The sequence below is a fragment of the Pleurodeles waltl genome, chromosome 1_2 (genome assembly GCF_031143425.1).
Source record: "Pleurodeles waltl isolate 20211129_DDA chromosome 1_2, aPleWal1.hap1.20221129, whole genome shotgun sequence".
Classification (NCBI taxonomy): Eukaryota; Metazoa; Chordata; class Amphibia; order Caudata; family Salamandridae; genus Pleurodeles; species Pleurodeles waltl.
This window is the reverse complement of record NC_090437.1, coordinates 981,825,589-981,841,211: the sequence shown is the minus strand read 5'-3', so window position 1 is coordinate 981,841,211 and position 15,623 is coordinate 981,825,589. Positions and strand designations below refer to the sequence as shown.

At 44.5% G+C, this 15,623-nt stretch overlaps 1 protein-coding gene across 12 annotated transcripts in view; it reads right to left on the bottom strand.

Annotated features, from left to right (window-relative positions):
• FRYL (FRY like transcription coactivator) overlaps window positions 1-15,623 on the bottom strand; it is a 1,894,812-nt gene that overhangs the window by 1,006,103 nt on the left and 873,086 nt on the right. For all 12 annotated transcript variants that reach the window (XM_069201557.1, XM_069201569.1, XM_069201550.1 and 9 more), the window contains one exon: window positions 758-857. In XM_069201557.1, coding sequence (XP_069057658.1) covers window positions 758-857 — 100 coding nt within the window. The remainder of the gene's footprint in view (window positions 1-757; window positions 858-15,623) is intronic.

Sequence of the window (15,623 nt, the reverse complement as noted above, 5' to 3'; positions counted from 1 at the left end):
TTCACTAAGCCATGTTTGAAAATCTGGGAGAAAGGAGAGGTAGCAGCAAGAACCCGAAGAACTTCTGTCCATGTGAAACAAAGTATTAACAGGTCATAGTCATAATAGCAATTGGTCAGTTCTGTGAAGAATGTATTAGACCGGCCGCATGCTGTAAACTTTCACCATATATTAGACTGGAACACAAAATTCTAGACAAGTTCCACTCCATGGATAGTAGCTATACATACTAAATTGCCCTCCGCTATGGCATACAAAGCTTACTGCTGTAGATCACCCTTGCCATGTGGGCAGCAGCTCTTTGCACAAGACTGGTCTCAAATGACATGCGCTACACTATACAGTGCTGAAAATGGCACATGTTCGACAGTTCCAATGACAAGATTCCATCCTCTACCAAACCTTATGGAGTTTTTAAACTATACATTTTTACACAAAATACGCAACTCTCCTTGGCTGGCTGTGGCTTTGACTAAGTTGGACCTGGACTTCAAAGTCACCTGATATTTAAGGGATTAAAACCTCTCCGAAAACAAGATTTTTAAACCACCCAAATTAACTTGAACTGGAGAAATACTGTCCATCACATAGAAGTGGATTGAAACATTTTATAATACAACATTGGGATGCATTTTCAAGCGGCACAAAGTAGAATAAATACAGCAGTATTTATTGGTGATATACTGTGTATCAGTACTCATGTTTAATGTGTGTCCTGTAAAACATTACCAAACTCATTTTAGTAATTCTTAATTACCTGGAGTAGCTGCATGGCAACTTCATAGACTTCTCGAGTCGAATCAGCTGCTTTAAAAAGAATCAGGTTCAAAAGGGTAACAGTATCACACTGGTAATCCCTAGAAGAAATTCCAAATTATATTAAGTTTACAATAGCATACACACACCTATCATTTCACAGCGTTGTTTTAAAGCCAAGACACACATAAAAACAATGCTTACAGAAAAAGTAATTCTTCGTGGGCTCCTAATTCTTTCATGTTTGATATGTTCATTTGTACTCATGCAAAATGCCCTTCTGCAAGAGTGATTTCCCTCTGTATTTCCTGATGTATTATCTTCTAAGCTTTCCTGGATAACATGCTCTTCCCAACTTTGTATCTCAATACATTGTCATCACAATGTTGTCATTACCTGGACTAACTTGTTACCTAAAGTTTTTTTTTTTTAAACAGGAACGGTACATGCACCTTACTGAATGACAGTGTATTAAAGACCATAAGGAGCAATGCGTTTTGCTTAATTGTTTATTTGTATTGTGCCATGACAAAAAGTATTTATTGAATTCAACTGTGCATATATAATCGGGTTTAGGGCACTTCTGCCTCCTTGTCTGATACTATTAGATTTGCCCAATCTCTATCCATAGCCACTCCAGGAGTGATCTGTATTGCTATAAATTGGGAAAACTAGAGCCACACAATTCCATCAACCCCAAAAACGTCTTCATGTCTCTCTGTGGATCGTCTGATAAATGGGACTTTTTTGGATACATTCTGTTCTTTAGTTTGTTAGGGCTAGAATTGCCTTTCTTGGAGGAGTTGCAGTTGTGCGGCCTGCCCACAGATGTTGTTCCTCTTCTGCTCCTGTTCCTTCATAAGAGGATAGGGAATGTGCTGCTCGGAGCTGGGGAAAATTGCCTCCCTGCACTTCCTCTGTCGAAGCCTTGCTCAGGCTGGCCTGGCCTGGATCTATCTCCTGCTGCGTTTGTGACCATGAGAGTCTCAGCCTGGAAGTGAATGCTCAATAGCATGGGATACCAGACTCTCCGTGCCCAGTCGGAGCCACAAGGATTACTTGGGCCTGGTTGCTCGTGACCTTCTTGAGAACTCTTGGCAGAAGTAGTATGGGCGGAAAGGCATACAAGAGGACAGAGTTCCATTCAAGATGAAAAATGTCTCTGAGGGATTACCACCTTTTAAACTCTAAGGCAAAAAACTGCTGACACTGCGTGTTCCTTGTTGTGGCAAAGAAGATCTAACCAAGGTTTCCCCACTGCTGAAAGAGACCTTGTGCCACCTTCGGATGGAGACGCCCTTCATGATCTGTTAGACATTTTCGGCTGAGTTTGTCTGCTCTGGCATTCAGAATTCCCACCAGAGGTTGAACATGTTGTTCCAGAGATATGTCATGCTGTTCCAACCACATCCAGAGGGACAGAGCCTAATGACAAAGGGTTCACGACCCCACCCTGCTTGTTGCAGTACCACATGGCGGTGGTGTTGTCCGTGAACCCCTGCACTGTCTTTCCCTTGAGAGAGGGAAGAAATGCTTTTAATGTTAGCCAGGTAAAAAGAAGCTTCAATTGGCTGATGTGGAGCTTGGATTCTGCCGGAGACCAGATGCTCCAGATCTCCACTTCTCCCAGGTGGCCGACCCACCCCAGGAGTGATGCATCTGTCACTATTGTCAGATATGGGAAGGGAAAATGATCTACCTCTGACCTAACTGCGATTTGTTAACCACCACTGCAGATCTTCTGCAGTTCCCTCCAAGATCTGGACATTGTTGGAGAGATTGTCCTGATGCTGCGCCCACTGGAACTTCAGGTCCCACTGCAGAGCTTGCATATGCCAGCTGGCATGTGTCACCAGCAGGGTGCAGGAGGCCAAGAGGCCCAGCATCTTCAGTCATTCTTAACAAAATCCAGTATAGAGGCTGAATCATTGGATCATAGCCTGAATATCCTGGACTCCCTACTCGGGAGGGTAAGCCCCAAACTGCACTGTCCAGAACAGATCCGATGAAAAGGAGTGTCTGAGAGCTAGTCAGGTATGACTTTGGCACATTTATAGTGAACCCCAGCAAATGCAATAGTTCTGCAATAGTATGGAGGTGGGAGACGACAGCCTGAGGTGTCCATGCTGCTGGGTCGTGAGTAAAGAGAAGTATTTGGTTTAACAACACACAGTGCCCCCATCATCCTGTTAATGACTCTGACCTGGTAATGGATTGTCAGGTACACACTTTTATAGAGAATTTCTTTATCTGAGATACCATTTCTCTTGGAAGGGAGAGAGAGAGAGAGGGAGAGAGGGAGAGAGGGATAGGGGTAAGCCTAGATGTCCGGTCTGACACTTACTGCAATAAGTTAATGCTCCATCTCTTACATTTGCTGATTAGAGATTTATTTTCGGGTTAGGTGACAAGATGGTTCTAGAGAGAAGTCAAGGCGTCGAAGCACTTTTCTGCAAGTAGCATGCTACTCCAGAACCCAAAGGATTAGTGGTGGATTAGTTTAGTGAAATATGGATTACTTTAAGCGGCGGACACATGAGTCTGTTAGATTGAATAGAATACCAGAGGGAACAATCCGGAAGTGTTAATTGGGAGATCACAGTAGTAAGATGAGGTTTGGGATGAGTAAAGGAGAGGTGGAGGGGGGAAGAGTCTGTAGAAAGGGATTAGGGAGATCATAGTAATGAGGTAAGGTTTGGGATGAGTAAAATAAGATATAAATGAGGGAATCATTTAGTAGGGTTGTTTTGGCTATCAGTTGTAAACTGAGGTTTGGGGTGAGCCAGGAGGGTTAGCGGAGGGAAGAGTCTAGGAAGTGTTATTTTGGAGATCAGAGTAGTAGAATGGGCTTGAGATGAGTCCAAGTGGAGGCAGAGGATTGACAGAGATTTAGGGTCAGACAGAGTAGAGCATTGGAGAGTCTTATTTTCTTGTACATTAGAAGTAAAGTAATATATATATAGATGTGTGTGCTCTACAAGTCTTCAAGCAAGCATGGATGTGCCTAGAAGCGTGAGAATGCCACCAGGCACTTAAATGCCCTAATCTGACGAATGCCTTCCTCCATGTGAAATAAATGTATTTATTCATTGAACAGTTTTATATAGTGCGTGAGCAAAGAGCTATAGGTGAGCTTTACATAGTAACAACAGAGGCACTGAAGGCTGTGCAATGAAGAGCTGAACTGAGATTGGAGAAATAAAGAAGGACAAGGAAAGGGGGAGGGGCAGGAAAGAGGGGGAGGAGGGGAAAGGAAAGAGGGGGCAGGGGAGACAGCAGGAGATAAGACGCAGCCAGAGGGAAGGACATGAGATGAGGTTCCTTGAAGGTAGTCTGGGTGACTTGTATCAAACATGCATATACGTCTGTGTGCAGTTCCAGCAGAGCACGCATGACTCCAGCCAATGTGCCTACACCTCAAATGTGCACCTCAAAGGAAGTAGGGGTTCAACTCAAAGCTGGGGTGTTTGCCTCGAAGCGCTCCACTCTGTACCCAGCAGCCAGTGCGAACGCACCTGGAGGCCATCTTCTACTTTCCTCAAAGCCAGAGTGTGGGCGCCTTGAAACCAGTCTATATGTGCACCTTGAAGCACATCACCACCTTTCCCTCGTCTTTACGTGCTGCAATGGACTTTAGTGGGTCCCTGACTGCTAGAGATCCCTCAAAACTCAGCTCCAGTGCTTCTCAAGGCCACTCTGGTGTACCCCAAGAATGGCTACAATCCAGGGGTGTAAATGCAGTCCCTGCAGTGCGGCCCCCCTTCAGGGGCCCAGAAAAGGTTCAGGGGGTCCCCATTCACCCCACGGCCATTGAATGTCTGTGAGATATAGGAGACAAAGGGCCCCTCTTTACATTCTGATGGCCCCCATTAATTTGCATTACGCCGCTGGTAGACTCTCCAGGGGTCTCCCTCCCCTCCTTGTAGTCTGAGGGGCTACCCTCCCTAACCCCCCACACACATACACACAAGCCCAGCCGACTGGCAGTGAGTGCTGTTTTTGTGCGCCTAGTTGCACACAGATAACTGGTCTACTCCCCATCCTGAGATAAGTTAATTTCAAAAGCTTCTAACACATAATGTTTATTTTTTTCTAATAAATGTTATGTTCTCAGATATTATGCGCAGGTATAACCCTTTGTGACATCAACAAGAATAAATTACAGTAAAAGGCTTGGAGACCATTACCTGTACTTAGAACATGAGTAACTGTTTGCAAACATTGCCTTAACGTGAGAACTACCTCTGGAGATGGAGGATGTGTGCTTCCTGCAGGAGAAAACACCATTCCTCACTTCCTGTTTGTTCTTTATCAAAGGATTGTCTGAAGAGTGGGCACATAGTTACACACCAGGGCATCACCATGCGCCCCTGCTATGAGGAAGGTGTACAAGCACTCAATACTGGAAGATGACCTTCATTTGAAATGAAAAGATTAACTTGGAGGAGGGGATGTGGCATAAGGGCCAGAGCTGCCGACTTAGTAGCTGGTGAAACAGGTTCTAGTATCAGCGTTGGCTCAACAACCTGTGATTCTGGGAAAATCACTTAATCTCTCTTTGCGCCTATCAAAAATGAATGTGTACTCTGCAATATAACTGGTGCTCACGGAAAGCGCTCCAATATCTTTGATCGAGTTCACACTACATAAAACCGCAACAAAAAAGCATAGCACTGATTGGCAGCATGTATCTTTCCAGCTGTGGTGGCTGCAGGTGGTGGCAAGCATCTGCTGAGCCCTCGAAGCCCACACGAGATGGTGGGTGGGCTTTCTTCTAGACTGACGGCTCCGATGTGCAGGTGGTAGCCACCTCCCTCTGCACTGACGTTTGTTAATTTTATCCATCAGGTTCTACCCCTTTCATCCTATCTGTGTAGTCCACTTCCCGGCTAGTTAGCAACTCCAAGTTCCCCTCGATGTCCTGAGGTCAGCCTACCTTCCCGGTGTTTAAATTGCATTACATTGATCTAGCGCTTATTACCCCTGAAGAGGCACATAAACAAGGGGTCCCCAACCTTTTCTTCAATAAGATCATCCAGAGCTGTTAACCTTATTAGTGGTGCAATTGTGACCACATCAAATAAGGTTACATTAGTGGACACCCCTTCATGATTACCACCAGAGATTCCCTTGGGTTACCAGGCTGGGTCGCCAGCAGTAATGTAAACAAAGCTGTATCAGTGTGGAATGCCTCTACATGGATAATACATGGCTTGTGAAAATGGCTGCAAAGCCACTGGCCCCATAGTAATAATATTAGTAATGAGTCTCCCCAACGCAGCATGATTTTTTGCTGAAATATGAGCTTCAAATATATTTTGGAAATTCAACCTTTTTTCTCCAAACATCAGCTTATGTTCTCTGGAAATACACACATTTTCATCTTGAATACACACGTTTCAGTTTTGGTGTGCATATATTAAATCAACCAAGCGAAAACTACTAATTTAGGAGGACGGGCTGCAGACAGGAGAGCTACTCGCAGCTCACGAGCTACTGGTTGGATAAGACTGCGCTAACCTGGAAGATATTGTCACCTTTCCCTGCAGGATCCCCTGCAACCTGAACTTCCATTGCTTTGGTGTGCCCTCTCCTATGTAAACCTTTAGGTTTGCAAACTGTTATTGAGTCTCAAGAGATCAAATTTGGCAGGATGACTGCAATCCTCTGAAATGGTGACCATTTAAGGTTTTGTTTCTGTCCTTGTCCTGCATTACATTGGAGCATGTCTTAATCTTCCTGGTGTGTTCCAAGTTTTGAGAATATAAGAGCTTTGCAAACAGAGATTTTTTAACATCAAATTGAGTGTTTCGCTAAGGCCCCTGATACCAGTGTTGTGTATCGAGTACAGCATCCAGTTTACCCGGTTACTGTATTCGTAAACGAGATTACCGGTCTCATTGCGAGATTTCTATCTCATTGTCTCATTACCTGTTACTTTTGTGGTTTTTACTTTCTGATTAGTGTTTATACTGTAAATATATATAAATATGGGAGATATTATTAAAGGTTGTGTGTTGGGCACAGTCTTAGATGAACAGTCAGTTTATTGCGATGGTGAGAATTGTGTTGTAATGTTAGTGGACTCGCCTCCCACATCTCCATTGGGATACACCATGGCCACTTGTCTACCTCCACCCAAATAGTCAGGAGGTGATCTGCAGTTTCTGCTGGACTTGATCTCTTGAGTCGTGGTTTATCAGAGATCCTCAGTTTTAACCATTTGTGAGAACTCAGTGGTCCCTTTCACTGTGTTCCAAAAGAACCTGACCGTGTGCCTTGAATCCACGTGGGTGCGCTTCAGTGCCAGTTTGTGCGCCTTTAAGTCAACATTTTTGTGCACTTTGGTTAACTACAGAGGGTCCCAACAGAAACCTTTACATTTGTGGAAAATAATTTGAGCTTCAAGCAGCTAAAGGTCATTGGTTAATCTTTGGCCTCACTTTTTGTGGCTACAATTGACCATTGAGGATGTCAAACTACATTACAGTAATATTGTTTAGATATTAATTGAAATATGTTTATTCCCTGATTACATCAAATAAAATAAACTACTTCTATCATAAAGTATCAGATTAAACTGAAAAACGTAAAAAGTTTTTTTTATTTTTTTTTATGAATCCATGTTTCAACACCTTACTTTTCACCACAATTTGCTAGCTGATACAAACCTGATCTGGATTTCCTTAACTGAATTCATATGGTAAGATCCTGAAAGGTGTGCAAAGCAGATAAGCTAGTTTTTTTCCACAGCAGAAGAAACCACTGTATCTTTCAGTGAGTAGGTTTCAAAATGGTGCTTTCTTACCCTCATCAGAGACACCTACCAACGCACTGAGCTTAGGCCACGGAATAACTCTTCCTCTTAACTTTCTGGCCACTCTTCTATATGGGTATCCCGTGAAATCACAACTAGCTCGTAATAACTTATTTGAGTTGAGTTCTGATGTCACAGTCCTGCATCACAACGGAAGCATCTCTCTTGGAACCAAGCAACGTGCACTCTGCTTTTCACAAGGTGTGTCTATTTCTGGTTCCTTTTGTGTGAACTTTTCCAGAGAGTTCACAGAGAGTTTTAGCCTTGGACTCCACAACTGTGGCTGGAGGGGTGTCCAGAAACCCACCTGCCTGTTGCTGCCAGCTCTTTAAATCAGGAATCAAAATAGACTTCTTGATGGCTTGGAATACAGAGGCCATTTTATGACGTACTCGAATCACTTAGCATAGCATAGCATAAAACAGAATTGTAGCTTAAAACAACGGACCACACTCTGACATTGTTAATGGCTGCAGTGGCCACCAAGAAACCTTAACAGGACTATTTTGCCAGCACTTGAACCCATGAGCCTGAGGCTAGTGGTACTGCTGTACCGAGTGCCCTTCTTCTGTGTTTGTTACAATCTACTACTCGAGTGCCCTTCATGCCAAGAGCGTTTTTTGGAAATGGTCATGTTTCAGGACATATGGACAGACAAACCTCAGAAGACAGAAGTAATAGCAACAGAGGGCCAGATTCTCAAAAGTAGTTTTTTTTTTTTTTTTTCCTTACAAATGCAAACCCACTTTTGCTATTTTCAAATACTGTTTAGCATAAGTGAAAGGATTTACTCACAAGAAAATGTTCGTGTTTGTAGATATGGGGTGGGAGCGCACATTCTAAGGTAGGATGCCATGTAAATGTGTGAGCATTTACAACTACACTTTTCTGAACATTCAGAATTTTTTTCTACAACCTTCCCAACTTAAAAAGGGTAGAAACCCCTTTTGAGAATGGGAAGAAAAGTGGGTACATTTAAAACCTGGTTGAGGTTCACATGGACTTGCTTTTTTGCAAACAGGTACATTCTCACAGGCAAAAAACTGTAATCACAAAGTTTTTTAGGTGTCTCTTTGGAAAGCTGTGACTGTCAAAGGTCACTAACCCGAACTTTTGTGAAGTCCATAATGTCAGAAATCTACACCCAAGCGAGATTAGAAAACTGAGGGTACACATTTCCAATTTAAAAAAAAAAAAAAAAATCATTGCCTTTTTTTAAACCTGAACATCATGGAAATGCTGCATTTCCCCACAAATAGAACTGCAAAACTGTGCGTATCATTCAAAGGTTTATCAGACTACTCCTCGATTGAGCTAGTCCTCCACTGCCCAGCAATGGGCTTTGGGTAACTATGGCAACTTAACGCTTGGTGGCTCCAGGAGGGCTGAGTTACGGACATCTTGAGGGTGGTTACCTCTGAGTACTTTGATATTACTTCTTTATCAGACACTCCTCTCTGTTATGGGAGACCTACAAGACTGATTAGGGGCAGGACCATCTCATACCAGGGGCAAGGAAAAAGTCAGAAGTTGCTGGCCTGCAGGAAGAGATCTCCTTACTTTTGGCATGCTTTGCTCACTCCCCCATCTGATGCTGCATTTTGACAGGTCAAACTGACCTACAACCTATTACAGAAGAAACGTTTAACCGCATCTTGTAAGGCGTGGTTACTTACTCAACATAGACTCTTTCACTGGGGAGATGAATTGGGAAAATGTACCGGTTGGCAAACAGGGACCTTGAGGTGACTATAATTCTGTCCATCAAGCGCAGGAATGGGAAGGTTACCACTCACGTTGGGATTCTTTGCACCTTTGCTCACTAGTATGAGCGGGTACACTGCATTCACTTCTTTGCCAGCTGAGCTGGCTCTTCCAATAGTGAATGAATTAACTTTATCCAGACCCTCCATGGTGGACTGGCTCAACTTAGATCTTCTAATTTTCTAGGAGGAGATTCAGCATGCAATGATGGTGTTACCTTGGGGCAAGACACGAGGTTGTAATGGGTCCCCTGCTGAATTTTACTCTTTGCTTCTATTGGTTCTTGAGGAGTCTGACTGTGTGGGGTCCTTCCCATGAGACGTGCGCGAGGCCACTGTGGTGATGCTGCTAAACGAATGAAAGCCCCCACAGGGCTGTGGCTTCCATCACATCATCTGCCTCAAACACGGAGGTAACGATTTGGGATTGTATCTTGGCCAGTAGACTTTTCTAGGGTCATACACTCCCTGGTGCACACTGACCAGAACAGCCTTATGCCCAAACGCAGCACACATCATTACTTCCATAGAGTAAATACAGCAGTGGCTTTTTCATACGGTACATTGACTATATCCTCATGTGTTACTTTGGAGAACTGAATTTGATCCAGCTTCTGCAGATTCATACAAACACTTTACACAGACCCATTTACAAGACCTTTGGGGGCCCAGCAGGTCACTAGGCAGGACTATCCACTATCTCTTTTGTTTACTTTGGTGGTTGAACCTCTGGCCTGCTGGATCAGATGCAGATGAGCAGTTTCTTGGAAAGAACATCAGGAGGATAGGCTCTCACTGTATGCAGGTAACCAACTGTTACGTAGTCAACAATCTACAGTCTACTTACCCAGAATAGTACAGATCCTTACGGTCTTCAGTGATGCCTCAGGATTACTGTTAAACAGAGTTAGGACTATAAATTGCTTGGTGAAGGGCTTTCCCCAGAGGACCTCTCAAGCTGTCCACTCCGGGTTGCTGGAGATAATTTGCTGTACTTTGCGAAGTTACTTACAGCAGTCCCAGATAGGGTCAGGGAATTAAACGTTGTAGGGCTGGTCAGAAGAGCAAGGATGAAGTTAGAGCATTGGTCAGGCATCCCAGTGAATATCATGGGCCACAGTATGCACTTTAAGGTCAACTTCTGCCAAGATTTCTTTATGTTCTCCAAAAACATCCATTTCCCCCTACAGACTGTATTTTATCAGAATCTGGAGGAGCTTGAGCACTCATACCTATGGTTATCTATGGTAAAATACACCCAACATTAATACGATGGCGGTCTATGGACTCCTGACTTTCAGGCTTCTTGTTGTGCTACACAGGTCCTTCTGGTTAATGACCGGCTGTTTGTGGACAGATCAGATCCAACGATTGTTAGAAATGTTCCTGTTGAAGCCATCTGGAATACATTCCCTGTTGCATAGCTCCCCACTCTCTTCCCTCCATCATTAACTTATCTATTTTGTGTTGGCATGACGCGCATTAGCACACTGGCTGGTGGATGTTCCGTACAAACTATCCTCCTCTCTGGTGTGGGTTGTGGCTGCCTCATGTCTCACCTGCAGGTTTTCCAATCTTGCAATGACACAGGGCTCTCACAACTGGGGGACATTTGGGACTCCAGGAGTATCAAAACTTCTGACCAACTTTTGCAGAAATCTGTGCTCCTGAGAACTCAGTTCTACTGATACCTACAATTCCAAAACACACTGCAGTACTATGACTGGACTTCAATCCTGTTGAGGCTGCGCTCACGATCAAACCACTGGGTGAGAAGTGAATTTCGAGAGAACAGACCTTTGGTCATAAATGTCCCTGACACTACTGAAAAGCTTCAGCTGATTTCGGTGGCTGACCTGGGGAAGTTGGAGGATGAGAGTATGATGAATCAATGTGGGCACAAACGATTCCTTTAACTCTGACCATATCAGCAAAACTCTACCTCAGTTTAATTTCCTCCACAGGGTTTATCACCATTGGATGAGGCTCTAGAAGACAGGAAGGGTTTCCAGCCCTGACTGCCTCAGACACAAACACTCTGAGGCAATTCAATTCCAAGTAATCTGGGAGCTGAACATCGATCCCTGGGGCAGGTTGTTGAATGAAGTGTCCTTTGAATCCTAAGATGGTCCTGCTTGGCATAATGGAAGACTCGGTGGGGACTGGTGGTGTCCCACAACCTAGTGGTGGTGGGGCTTCTTGTGGCCAAGAGGGACACAGCCAGGAGATAGAGAGATTAAAGGGCACCCTCCGGTGAATAGGGCTCAGGGGCACAGACCAACGCTTGGTGGCCGAGGAGACTGTTTACATGCCCCAGGAAATGCTCTGCTTAACATGCACAAACCTGGGGGCCCCAATATGATTTTAGTGACCCCCATAGATGAAGCTTGGTCAAATGTGTAACCACCATACTGGTCACTGGATGCAAGTTTTAATTTCAACTTTATGCTATCCTACTGTTGTTGACCCACAACTGGAGCATATATATTTTACACTTGTCTATTTACTGTAATAGCTGTGTTTTGCATTTGTTTTCTCTCATTGCTCATAATGTTTAAACTTAATAGATTCATAAAAACAAGTTAAAAGAGGAATGTTATAGATACCTGTATAAATAAATTACCCACTGGAATGGTATCTTTAGACATGGAATGAGGCATGATTTCTTCATAGTTATTTTGAAACCCAACAATTTAACAATGTCGTTTTTTAAATACCTTTCCAATGTATGAGCTGAACCCCAGCGTATACATCTTTGACAGACATTTGTCTATGACTAAAGTACCATCTCACTATGAAGGAGGGCTACTAATAATGACACATTCTGTGAACACTAGCAAACTTCATGTCCAAGTAGAACAGTGAACGGATAAACAAGTTACTTACCTTCAGTAACAATTTATCTGGTAGAGACCAAGAAAGTAAATTCACCAAAATAAAAGGGGTAGCAGAAGTGACATCACACGCCATTTGACCTTTACTTAACACACACATGCCTACACACGCATTAAAACACTTTCCCATAAAAACACACTCATCCACAAGCATGCATGCAACATACATTTAAAAGCTTTTTTTTTTATTTATATACACATATAAACTTAACTTAGCTGCCAGGGTGAGTCATTTCCAGCTAATGGTACTCTATTCTTTATTACACTAATAGTGAATAATATATAGCATGATATTATACACTATTAGTGTAATAAAAAATTGCATGAAAACAAGAAAACTGGAGCCCCAACCACCATACAAAGACGAGTTTCCCCTGACACTGATTTTGCCACCTCTAACGCCAGGGATCGCCAAGGCATTGCCAGAGGTCGAAAGGGGCAAGCCAAAACGAAGTCCATGGTAGAGAAAGGATCTAACCACAGATTCCTTACTCGAAAACCCTCCCCAGGAGCCAGACTTGACCCGAAACTTTTTTCTCTAGCACATCAGTGCATTAGAAGATATCATGGCGCAACTCCGTATCATTATCGTCCACCGGATGTGATGTCAACTGAGTCTATAAAAACCACCCCCGCCGACGTCAATTTCTTATGTGACTATTTCCCGCACCAAAAACGTGGAGCCACCTAGAGACTGCCTAATGAAAGTGTGCTAGAACAAGAAACACCATTGTGTCAATCACAAAATTTCCAGTTCAGGATGTTAATCTCAGAAATGGAATCTTTGAGACCAAGCAAAACTCAGTTTAGGAATCTACAGCTAGATCCTGTCTCTACCAGATAATGTGTTACCAAAGGCAAGTAACTTGTTTATCTGATAGACACCTAGCTGCAGATTTCTTACTTTAGAATCAGATACCAAAGAAATACCATCCCCAGAGGTAGGTCTGCAAACTGATTCTATTAAAAGTCTCTAACTAGAACCAAACAGGTCGAGAACAAGAAAAAAGCTGGACGTTCAGAAGAATTTTAGGTGAGCAATAACACTCTAAAACATAAGAGCTGTGGAAAGGACAACAGATAAGTAAAATCCTAAAGACAATGAAAAGCATGGAAACAACAGTGTCAAAAGCCAACCCACAATATGAATAAAAAACTATTTCCTCCCATAGCAAGATCTCAACCCATGTGTGTTTCGGTACATGAGGAACCAGGATCGGGATGTCATGCCACTAAGCAATAACTATCTGCTGTAGAAGTCCTATCCTACTCAAATCTGCTCTGTAAAAACAGAGAAAAGGCCCATCTCCTGAAAAAAGCATGAGAATACTTTAATAGAAATGAGTCCAAGACAACAGCAGCTATTGGTATAGAAATCGGTCTTTCACTAAGAAAAGCAGCTATAGATAACTTGAATACCTCTAGGATCATCCATTATATATAATGCACATAGGAAAAAAAATACTTATATACACATATAAAGCAGAGTGTAGGAAACTGGCACTTGTTGCAATTACCCCCCACCCCCACGCACCTTTTGCCTCATTTTGATGTTGACTTGACTGGGAGTGTGCTGGGATCCTGCTAACCAGGCCCGAGCACCAGTGTTCTTTCCCTAAAAATGTACCACTGTTTCCACAATTGGCACACCTCTGGCACACAGATAAGTCCCTTGTAAAAGGTAACAGTGGTACCAAGGGCCCTGTGACCAGGGAGGGTCCCCAAGGGCTGCAGCATGTGTTATGCCACCCTAAGGGACCCCTCACCAAATACATGCACACTGCCATTGCAGATTGTGAGTGTTAGTGAGGAGACAAATGTAAAGTCGACATGGCATCCCCCTCAATAAACACCCACTGATGTCAGTGTGGGATTTATTAAAAAATGCACACAGAGGGCATCTTAGAGATGCCCCCTGTATTTTACCCAATCCTATAGTGTAGAACTGACTGGTCTGTGTCAGCCTGCCACTAGCAGACAAGTTTCGGACCCCATGGGGTGAAGGCATTTGTGCTCTGTGAGGCCAGAAACAAAGCCTGCACTGGGTGGAGGTGTTTCAAACCTCCCCCCCTGCAGGAACTCTAACACCTGGCTCAGGCCTCGTGTTACAGTGCCCCAGGGCACTCCAGCTAGTAGAGATACCCTCCCCCCAGAAAAAGCCCCACTATTGGCGGCAAGTAACTTAGGAAAAACAAGGAGGAGTGGCCACTTCAGCTGGGACCACTCCTAAGGTGTCCAGAGCTGAAGTGACCTCCTCCCTGCAGAATCCTCCATCTTGGTTTGGAGGTCAGAGATCAATAGGGATAGGAATGTGCCCCCTCCCCAAAGGGAGAGGACACAAGGAGGATGCAGCCACCCCCAGGGACGGTAGACATTGGCTACTGCCCTCTAACCCCTGTAACGCCCCTGAATCTTGTATTTAAGGTCCTTCCTGAACCCAGCTCACCTGGCGACCTGGCAAGAAGGACTGCTCAGCTGAAAACCCCAGCAAAGAAGGAAGACGACAACTGATTTATCCCCAGCCCTACCGGCCTGTCTCCTGCTTCAAAGAACCTGCAAAAGAACAGCAATGCATTCAGAGGGCCAAACTCCAAAGGACTGCCCTGCACCCAAAAGGACCAAGAAATCCCATGGACAGCGGCTTTTTCCAAACAGAAACCAACAACTAAGGACTTCAAACTCACTCCGAATGCGTGAGTCCTAACCACTTTGCACCAGACACCCATGGCCCGTGTCCAGGTGGTCCAACCAGCTAGAGAGGATCCCCAGGTGATTCAGAGCAAGTGCCCACCCTGGGTTGACCTCTCCACCCTTCTACGACGACATCTGTAGAGGGAATCCTGAGGATTCCCCCTGACCGCGAAAGCTCTGGACGAAGATATCCAACACCAAAGGACCAACTGCACCAGCAGCCCCCAGGCATTGGAGAAACTGACACCTGGTGCAGCCACATTCAGCAGGCGGCCCTCCTCCCTGTCCAACTGGTGGTGTGCCCGAGACGCTCCCTCTGGACCTTGCCTGCAGCCTCCGAGTGACCTCTGGGGTCCCCTCAGACCAGCATTATAAATCTGACGTCCTGTTTGCACCCTGCACCAGGCGGCCCTGTGCTGCTGAGGGTGTGTGTTTGGTTCCTACTTGTGGCCCCTCTAGTGCTCCTCTAATCTCCCCTTGGTCTGCCCTCCGAGCCGCGGGTACTTACCTGCAGGCAGTCCTGATTCCGAGTACCTTCTGTCTCCATAGTAGCCCACGTAAAAGTTGCTCATCTTTGACCTCTACACCCGGCCGGCCCCGTGTTGCTGGTGGTGGGTGTTTGGGGTTAACTTGAACACCCAACCGGTGGACCTCCAAAAAACCCGCAGACTGAAACTAAGTTGAATACTTACCTGCAAGCCA